Genomic DNA, 10,117 nt, shown 5'->3' with positions numbered 1-10,117 from the left:
GAAAGATATTTCCTGTCATTCTAATGGAAACTTCCTTTTGCACACTCATTGTATCAGCAAAGTGCTTTTTTTTTCTCAAACTATTGTGGGCCTCTGCAAGGTCATAACATAATCTCCCATCACTGTTTCACTTTGAATGTCAAAACACAGCAAACAGATCCAGGCTTTCCCAAATTAACGCTTAACCTGAAAGTCATTGTCAGCTTAATTGTGTTTGCATACAGAGCATTAGGAGGATGGTAATCTGCGTGGCCTGACTGTACTGAGTCTTGTGCTGCCCGCTGCTGCCCCCTGCTGATCGCTTGAAGGAATTTCATCTTTCAACATCTGTAAATGAAAACCATCAGGCTTGACTTATCTGAGTAAAGTTCACATTTATTCTTTCCAGGGAGAACTGCATTTGAAAGTGTTACAAAAGACACAAGACAACCAGAGAGATGTGCACACATCCTACAGTGACCGTGAAGGCACTCTCCAGGTTGTGACATGCTGGTGGTAAATACTACATGATGCTGGACAGAAACACTCAGACACACATGCACATCAGCAGATGTGTTTTGGCTGTGCGTGTATGTGTGTGTGTTTCCCTTGCTGGTCTCCCTCTGTCCCGGACACCATCCCTCCCTGGAGTGGTGCAGAGTGGTGGGCATGTTCCTCCCGGTCGTGCTTCACTTCTTCTTCTCTGGTTTATCATTGTATTCCAAGAAGAAGTCGTTGCAGGCCACAGTGAGCGCGCCGACCAGAATGATGAACTCAGTGAAGTCTACTTCTCCATCTCCGTTGGAGTCTAAGTCTCCCATGATTTTATCGACTGCCTCTTTGTCCTGGGCATTCTGCACATCAGACATTCATCAGTGTTATTACTCTATACTTGTACATGCTAATGGTATCGTTTGGATTTTGGCTGCTCCTTACCCCCAGATAGCTGCCCAGCTCTGTGGTGAGCAGCTCTTTGAGTTCAGCTCTGCTCAGTGTGTACTTGTCTCCTTCATCTCCAGAGTATTTGTGGAAGGTCTGGATCATGAGCTGCATGGCGCTCTCCAGAGTGGACGTATTCTCTGACTTAGGCATAGACATTCTGAGGAAGAGAGAAACATCACAAAACTGTCAGAGGAAGATGCATTTCCACAAGCTTCAAACTAAGCTTCTAACAGTTCTGACACATGCAGAATTGTGAAGAGTAAAATGTTATTGCATGCATATTGTAAGGCAGACTAGAAGACAAAGTGTAATTTTCAAATTGAGTTGATTCAGTGTTTCCTTCCTGTGAGAGCGCCTGATAAGGTTGTGCGCAGATAAGCTCCTCTGTCTGTTTGTTGCCCGGACCCAGAGAAAGGAGCTCAGGGAGGGCACTGGGCATGGTCCAGAGATGGTGAGCAGCTGTTAAGTGGAACTCAAAGGGATGTAGCAACATGATAGTCCTGGAGCTGCTGCACAAACATGAGAGAAAGCTCTAAGAGCTTGTCTGTCCTCCACCTCTGAACTGTGAGGGCTCCTTAACTGTCACTCACAGCCTGCTCTCTCATCATCCGGACGATCACAAAATAGAGACTGGAGAATTGTCAGCCGCTGACTCTGAAGTCACTGATCAGTACGGTCAGCTCTTTTTACAAAATACATATTAAGTAGTTTCAGAAGCAGCTGCAAAACTTCACACATATTTTTACACAAACTCGTCTTACCTGAGTGATGGGTGAGGGTTGTGCTTGCGGTGAAAGCTGCAGAGGGAAAGAGCGGAAAAGCAACTGATGCTGATCCTGAACTGGGACAGGTCTTAAATACCTCCTTCTGCCCTCCCATCCCACCTGCACCACCTCCTCCTGCCTCCTCACACCTGTCCCCCTCCCCCGTCTGTCTCTCTCCGGTGTGTCCTCGTCCACAACTTCTCTGCTTACACACCAGACACCTGCTATCTATGCTGGGATCCTGCTGCTGTCCTCGCAGGGATGACATAATGACCAAAACACTAATGGAACTCAAAATACACAGAGGGCATTAAGTAAATTGGAAAAACCCATAATATGTCCGAAACTGAAGTCTAAATGGTCTGGAGCTTCTCACGTGACAGTGCAGTAAGCTGCGAAGGAGCAACGCACTGGATCAAAGACACTGAGTTGCCATTGACTATTGCTTATTCAAAATGGTATCACTCAAACATATTTGTCAAAAAAAAAAAAAAAAGGAGAATGCATAAGTTCAGAGCAATTAATTTAAAGTAAAATTAGTCTGACAAATTAATCAATCATTGTGCAAATGATGGTGTTTCTCCACATTATGTGAAGAAAAAGAAGCTAAATTGATGATAACGTATTTAAATAAGTAATACAAATTGTTAGTCTTGCACATTTTGAAACATCCTCATGGGTCACAAGTGATGAACAAATTTGGACCGTTGCCATGGCAATTGGCAGAGCAATTACTAAAGTCCTGGAATGACATCCATAAAGAGTAAAGGGTAAAACTTTATGTTACACTACCCTTGATACATTGTACTTACATTTAGTAAAATGTAATGTTCTATGTAACAATGTGTAATAACATATGTGTTACAGACATGATGGAATAATATGTATTAGTAGTGTGGAGGTACATCATGTAATAAAACAAGAGACCCTAAGGCTGGTATGTCTTATGTCATTATGTACCTCCAAAGTACAAATACACATACTACATAGGTACAAGCTATCACGCATTGTTACGTGGCAGTATACATAGTACTAAATTTGATACAAAGTATCATGGTAGTGTAAAAAGTAGGGAGTCATGTGACTGAAACTCGTACATATAGCTGTAGGTTGAAAAGCATAAAAATACTAAAACAGTAACGTGATGATATGTTTTCCTGTTTCACCATTATATTTTAAGAAAGAAATATGTTCTACATTTGATTTCCACTGTGCAGCCGATGGTCTAGACCCTTTTTGTCTCATGCACCTCTTGATTTGTTTATTTATACTCCGAGCACCTACCTCTACCTCTACCTACCTCGAGGATCTGGACACAGTTGTTACAAAGTGATCACTAAACTCAGATTATTCAGGATTTCCTAGTGTGTTATGTTCAAAATAAAGCTTAAATACTCTCAAATTCAAAACCTTTCCTAAATAACATCATTAAAATAACTTTTTCTTGACAGTAATTCCAGGGTAATTCCTGTACCCCTGGTTGGGAAACACTGGTGCTTAAGGCCACTGCACAAATGTCATGGATATGAGTCCTGGCTCGGACAATTTGCAGAATGTCTCTCCCTGCTCTTCCCCGCGCCCCTGACCTGTCCTGTACTCTATGTTCTGAAATATCCTAAATAAAAGTGAAAGCTGAACTGATGCACTATGTAAAGAAGCGTATGACACTGACAGTAATGTGATGGACGGGGCGGGCGCAGAGGGCATAAAAAATGAACCATGACGAGCCACACATGAAACATTACAGGGTGGATGTTCTGTGAAGTCAAATGGAAATGGACACAACATGTTCACGGAGCGCGCGTGCTATCAGATGTGTGATTAGCGTTTGTGATGGGGGTTGTGCGCCCGTGTGTGTCCAACGTGTTTGTGTCTAATGTTGCACAGCGCACAATGGGAAGCGCATACTGTATGTCAGGCTCGCGTTTCAATAGTTGATGCATCAAAAGGCCGCAGAGTTTGCCCAGTCAGGGGTGTTAAAGCTAAATTTAGTTCACTAGTATAGGATGTTGGTCCAGTGGATAGAGCAGGTTTCATTGCTGTGTTGAAAAGGGAAACATATGTATATAGGCAAGACCACGTATCACCTTGTTATGCAAAAGAAGATGAGGCAATGCTGTTTTAATATAAAGCATTTATTGTTTTGAAACTACAATAGATCTTCTTTGCATGCTGTAAAGACACGCAGCTCAAGAGTCCTTCGATCCTTAACGCCCTGTAACAAGTTGTGACTTTAACGGTTATATAGGTTTTATCAGAGCACCAACAGTGCGGTCATGATGTAAAAATGAGATTAGTGATCAGGGTAATCGAGATATGTTGTTAAAAAAGGCACATACAGAGAAGATATGTTGCTATTGGTAAGGCCCAAGAGATGAACTTCCAGTTTAGAGGAATCTATGTCGTTGGTTGAGTCTCTCCAGCCTCCTTCTGACTCATGGAATTGGCCAAGTAGCCGAGCAGATTGAAGTACTCCGAGAAGCTGACCTTTCCATCGCTGTTTTCATCCAGTCCTTGCTGCATCTCTTTGACGGCAGAAGAACTGCCCGCATCCTGAGTAGAACATCAAATAAGGTTAAGCACGGCTCCACGTAAGGCATAAAGAATACTGCAGGAGCATACACAGTACCTCCATGATGCCTCCGAGCTGCTTCTTCACAAGTTTCTTGAAGGAAGAGGAGTCCAGATTGTCCTTCCCTTTGGAGGACTTGATGAAGGTCATGACTATTGTCTTTATGGATTCTTCCATGTCTGAGGAGAATAAACAAGAACAAAGAGAAAGATGTGAGTGTCTATCAGCAAAGGCTTTAGTTTGTGCACATTATCATATTTGACATGCACAGATTACAGAACAAACGCAGTAGAGGCTTTGAGTCATGCATTTACAGTCATTTCTCCAATTTGAGTGTTTCCGTGTCATGTGAGTGTGTGAGTAATGCGTTCAGGAATTTCCTTTTTTTTATACGGTTTGCAAAACTGTACTGTTTCTGTTAGTTATACTGCCTCTTTGCAAGGAGGTTTTGGGTTCAATTCCCAGGTCTGCACATCTGTCAAATGTACCTTCATCATACGACCATGGTTATACTCCAACTTTTTCCTGTCATCCAAAATCATTCTTAATCTAAAAGATAAAGCTTCTAACAGTCTCAACCCCCCTGCTTGTCCTATATTTGCATTCTCAGCAACACGTGAACAGAAATAGTCTTTCATTGATGACGATGAATGAATTGCGTAGCAGAAAAATACCCCCCCTTTGGCCAGATTTTGGAATAAAAAGCATGTGATTTGCGATGGAGTGAGATAAGGAGGCCCGTGGGGTGAGGCGGAGGCAGTGGAGGCTGTGAGGAGAGTCTCTACAAGGGAACACAAAGTGATCTCTGACAGTGGACACCTGATCTGAGCAGCGGGTCGTGTTACTGCGGTCTGCCGTATGCTTCCCCAAACAGCCATACATCACACCACATTTAAACAAGCACAAAACGCTCCTCAAGAGAGACGCGCTGAGGGAGTACTCTGAATGTTACAGCGGAACCTCATCCTTATTCTAATGACCTGCCTGTACCTATGAGTTTATTACAGTGGTAGGAGAACAAGAACAAGTTCATTCAAATCCAAATATATTGCATCAGACACAGATTCTGGAAATGACTGTCATCTACCATAAATAAAGGGGAAAAAACACTGCTACAATCAAAAATATGTTGGTAGATCTGAAGAGAAATGAATAGCTGCCTCCACTGGCCTGAATTTCAAAGATATTATGAGCTCATAAAGTCTTCATAGCTATTCTAATGTTGTGTTTCATTCTGCACAGAAGAGACCACACCTTCCTTGTCATGGGCAATGAGCCACTAGATTCACCACAAACCTCTTTTATTAATGTTATAAACAGAAATCTAGGAAAACGTTCTGACGCTTAAAATACTTTATTGCAGCATTAGGAGGTATGTTTTCTGTGTTTGGTTTTAGTGAGCAGCAACAAAAAAAGAAGAAATCTGTGGTCATTTTACCAAGAAATTGAATCAAAACTATTTTGCGGAAGGAAGTATCAAAAGAGTTTTAATGTGGGCATCAGCCTTTGAGTCATAGTCACGAGGCGAAGGTCTTTAGCATAACCTTCCGAAGTTGTAATGTTTTCCTCCCCTAAGCCTGTGGTGTGGCAAGAGCTCAGGCAGCCGAGCACAATAACCCGGCGGTTGGGTACATGCATGTTTGCACACACTGACAGCTCCTGCCTGACGTTACCTGTAAACTATTCTCTGAAGAGGGGTAGAATACCGAGAAGACGACGGCACTCGGAAAACTCTGCATGATAACAGACGTCCGAGCGTCTTTGATGACTATCAGTCATTGGCCACATTGCAGCGCAGGGTGAGGCCTTAATTAAAGCTACTAAATTACTTATTTTGTCCACACTGTCCACTGTGGCTAGTCTTTCTCAAAGGCTACTTCTATTCTCCACAATTCAATCATGACTTTTAGCTTATTTTCAATGTCACAAGTTCACAATGGATAGTTCTCTGCAGATTACTCTACAAAATGCAACAAAAACATGGTATAAATATAGGCCTGCTATGTTAATGCTATGTTTAATTGGTATTTCTTTTTTCTTGTTATATTACTTATTGTCCTGACAAAGATGTTTTGCCTCATTCCTGCCCCATATGAAGAAAAATGAATGATAATAAATTGATACCTAACAATAAATACATAAATTATAAGATCCAGATATTAGATTAACAAAGTAAAAGAGGTAGTTCTCACTCTGTACTTTTTGGTATTTCACAGTTCTTGGGATAATTTACGTGTATAAAAAAACAAACAAGCAAAGGCAAAGTGGAGTGAACAATAACAGCCACGTTTTTCCAATGAGGTGGCTTGTAGCGGAGGCAACGAGAGTGTTGAAATAATCTGACCAAGCACCACCTCATGACATCAGAAAGTGGAGGACGAAGTGTTTTCTGATCTGCTGAGGTGGAAGAAGATCATAGCTCTCGACTAGTTTGTGATGGGGCCGGTGAGGTGCTCCTTCATGCTCCTGGATTTGAAGTGTGAATTGGAAACTCTAGCCAGATGATGATGATAACGATGATGATGGTTGCACAGGCTCGGGTTATTGGGGTAACCATACACCCCTGCAAAATGTCCCATCTGTCGCCACACCTAATATCCACCAATAGCCCATAACTGACGGGGTCATAACAGACAAACAAGAGACAAGCCGACGACTAAGGCAGGACAACACCAATTAGGACTCGGCTGCATTAACCTAATTACTGGGTGAGAGGTGGAAGACACGCTACTGGTCAGGTACCCAAAAAGCCCCGGTTTGGGTTTCATGCCGCCCCACACACACAAACATGCCTGGGACTCGTGGTGATCATCTGTCATCATATGCAAGCTCTTCATCACTATTTAATGGGTTGCTATAATTGTCTTGACACCTACCCAACACAGTGCCGACCGCATGCACAAGAGAAGCAGGGCCCGCTGTCCCCATTTGTGCTGTATGTAGAGCTAAAGGAGCATGCATCAAAGCTCCTGACAGACTGTCGTCCATTAGTGTCCTCCAGCCGGCGTAATGAGAGCAACAAGAGAGTAAGTAGGTCCTGGGCTACATGAGAGGGAGCTACAGGAGGAGAAATGGCTTTGTGGGTTGAATAGGTAATGTCATGCCTCGTATGCACGTCTTAATAATTATGGATAGGATATCGTGTTGTATAGGATCATTGGAAGACAGAACATGATCCGTCATAAAAGTGAATATGGAAAACACTCCTCACATATCAAGACTGTGTGGGCCTTTCAGTGTACATTTGCACGTGAAGTGTCTCGGTGGGTTTCCCGCATCAGCCTAAAACATGCATAACTGACCAAGCGTATACTTCAAGAGCTGCTGTCTCATGCACTGCGCCCCGTTGACGGATGTGTCATGCAGAGGACAATACAGTAAATCCGTACACCTTCAACTTGATCACAGAATTTAGTTTACACACATTTTGTTAAAATAAAATAAAAATCCATATTGAAATAAAGCCAATTTTAGTTCTTCAAGCAATGACTATTAATATTGATATCATCCCATCCCATAGTGATATACTAATCTGACAGTTTTCCAACATTAGAAAAAAAAGTAATATGTGATTCCTTTAACGATGCATCCACACGTTTTCCCTTGTAACTATTCAGTCGCTGTGTCTCACATGAGACTCTGAGCCCTAATCTTTCATCATCAGCATCCATTATGGTGAAGGGTGGAGTTTCTGCTTGTAATTATTATTCTTTATTTGTACAGATAGTTTCTTGAGACTCAATTTCTCATTTCCAAGAGGGACCCGTTGTTTTACAGTTTTACAAATGAATTAAAAACGTGCAGTACAGACAACATTCACTTGTGCTGGACTATTCTGTAGAGCAGTGGTTCCCAACCTGGGGGGCGTGCCTCCCGAGGGGGGGCCCAGAACTTTGCCTGATCAGAGGGTCACATCATACACGATATTATGTGAGCAGTTTATTTGTTTGAAATAAATACTCATTTGCAATTATTTTCATGTTTTATGTTGTGGGGGCCACTGTTTTGTATGGGGGGGTTCAGCCCGACTGCAGCAGGAAAAAAAGGTTGGGAACCACTGCTGTAGACGATCACTGTCTGTCTAGATCCAGCTCTGACCTCAATTTCCAATTAGAGGAAAGAAAATAAATCTCAGCTGGGTTTTAACTATCTTCCATGTGACACTATGACAGAAACACCAAAACACAACTGAATCCAAGAAAGTCACAAAGTAAGTCCAGTTATCAACACATTGTTTCAGCACAACTCAATAATCGCATGTTTGCAAAAAAAATGTTGGTTAACAAAAGGGCTCTTCTTCTGAGTGCATCTGGTGAATCTGCAGCATTTGACACTGGCATTTGTCACAGCCTGACCTCAAGTCATTTCAGGATTTTAATGTTTATTCTCATATCACGTTAGCAGCAGCTTTAAATTTAAAGATGTAATGAAGCCTGTTTGCTTCATTCAGTTAAATTTTCCACCCTGGTGTCTGTCGTAAAAAGGACAAACTAAACTGTCCTGGGAATGGCCTGAGAGAAGACCTAAGCTAAAGGTCTAAAGGTCATTTCCCTGTGGGTGGGACACGTGTATCCCATGGTATTTGAAGCAGCTCTGCAGCTGGTCAGACACTGCTGAGGGGCTTATGCGTTTGCACTTATTTGAGCTGAGGCCACGGGACATGTACAAACTAGTAGGCTACAGGTAAATCAGGCTGGGCCACCCCTCCTTAGGACAACAAACGCCCAACGCGCCAGTTCTCAGAGTTTTGGGGGGTGTCCTCGCGGCTCTTCTACATTACACTGCTTTCTCTGTGCTTATCCAGCCGGGCTCAGATGATAAGCGGCTATGCCAGGGCTCCACCCTGTGCTGCCCAAGTTTGTGCGAGGCGTGACTGACTCACTTCCTCCGCGGACATGCTACCTGTCATCGGCATGGTCACTGGTTGTCCCCCCCCTCTCACTGACTGAAACCTTTTCCTCTGCTCCACCAGAGCCTTATCGTGACACAGCGTGAATAATTCAGCCTGATAAGAGCTCAATATGACCAACAGCCGCGCGATAACGGACCACGGTGCTTCTGCCAAAAACAAAAAATGAGCGCGCAGTGAGATAAAAGAGCCCCGCGCCTTGGCCCACATTCGCGTTTAGCCCTAACTAATCCTGACAAGTCGTAGGGGACCCGGGACCACTGTAACACGGCGCGGATGAATAAGTAAACGTGATGCAGTCTCGGGTTTCTGTGGAAGTGTAAAGGACTCGGGGGTTACATTACCAACAAGGAAAACCTGATCTCCCCCTGCCACCAAGACGCACACTCCCCAAGCATACAACATTCATGACCGCCCTGGATGGTTTTCTAGTCAGTCCCCCATAAAAAGAAAAAAACTAACTAACAACAAAGTGAGAAAGTAACAAAGCATAAAACTTACTGTCTGGGAATCTAAGGCTGCGTCTTCTTCTTCCTCTGCTTCTGTCCCAGGATCCTCCTCCCTCAGTCCTCCTCTAGATTAACCAACAACACATATCTTTTCCGTGATTTAACTACTCACTCAAGCCAACTTTTTTTTTCATTGTCACAGGGCGTGTGCCGAAAGAGGAGGAATGCGCAAAGAGGCGCAGCTTGAGCAACTGTGTGCATGCGCTTCAGACAAATAATTGGCTACAAACCTTTGCCCATTGTGTGAACCAAGTAGCTCAACAATCATCGTATTATTATTTTTTTGTACATTCTTCAAACATAATTATCGTATTGGATTGCTTTACGCACGGGCTGTATCTCTCGACATGAATATACTTGTGCACACATCTTCAGCATGATGTCGTAAGGAAAGGGAGGACACACCCTTGAAAACTGTTCTCACTTAAAGAAGGCACAGATA

General features: G+C 43.1%; 2 protein-coding genes across 2 annotated transcripts; both read right to left on the bottom strand.

Moving 5' to 3' along the window:
* Positions 1-137: 137 nt before the first annotated feature.
* On the bottom strand, positions 138-2,173 carry s100t (S100 calcium binding protein T). Its single transcript, XM_079560949.1, is given in 4 exon segments — positions 138-833; positions 916-1,078; positions 1,683-1,726; positions 1,729-2,173. Coding segments are annotated over 4 exon segments (597 nt in total). The 5' UTR covers positions 1,954-2,173; the 3' UTR covers positions 138-668.
* A 1,629-nt stretch (positions 2,174-3,802) lies between these two features.
* On the bottom strand, positions 3,803-9,855 carry LOC306966963 (protein S100-A13). Its single transcript, XM_079561823.1, has 3 exons — positions 9,668-9,855; positions 4,315-4,436; positions 3,803-4,238 (listed from the first exon to the last, which is right to left on the bottom strand). The coding sequence occupies exons 2-3, from the start codon at positions 4,432-4,434 to the stop codon at positions 4,083-4,085; spliced, it is 276 nt and encodes a 91-aa protein (XP_079417949.1). The 5' UTR covers positions 4,435-4,436; positions 9,668-9,855; the 3' UTR covers positions 3,803-4,082.
* Between the last annotated feature and the right edge of the window lie 262 nt (positions 9,856-10,117).

This window comes from Gobius niger, assembly GCF_951799975.1.
Source record: "Gobius niger genome assembly, chromosome: 8".
In the NCBI taxonomy this organism is placed as follows: domain Eukaryota; kingdom Metazoa; phylum Chordata; class Actinopteri; order Gobiiformes; family Gobiidae; genus Gobius; species Gobius niger.
This window is presented reverse-complemented; position numbering and strand designations above follow the sequence as displayed.

Coding starts and splice junctions, on each gene's coding strand:
- LOC306966963 (XM_079561823.1), bottom strand. CDS start 4,434: ATGGAAGAATCCATAAAGACAATAGTCATGACCTTCATCAAGTCCTCC. Junction 4,239..4,314: donor AGCTCGGAGGCATCATGGAG/GTACTGTGTATG, acceptor TGTTCTACTCAG/GATGCGGGCAGTTCTTCTGC.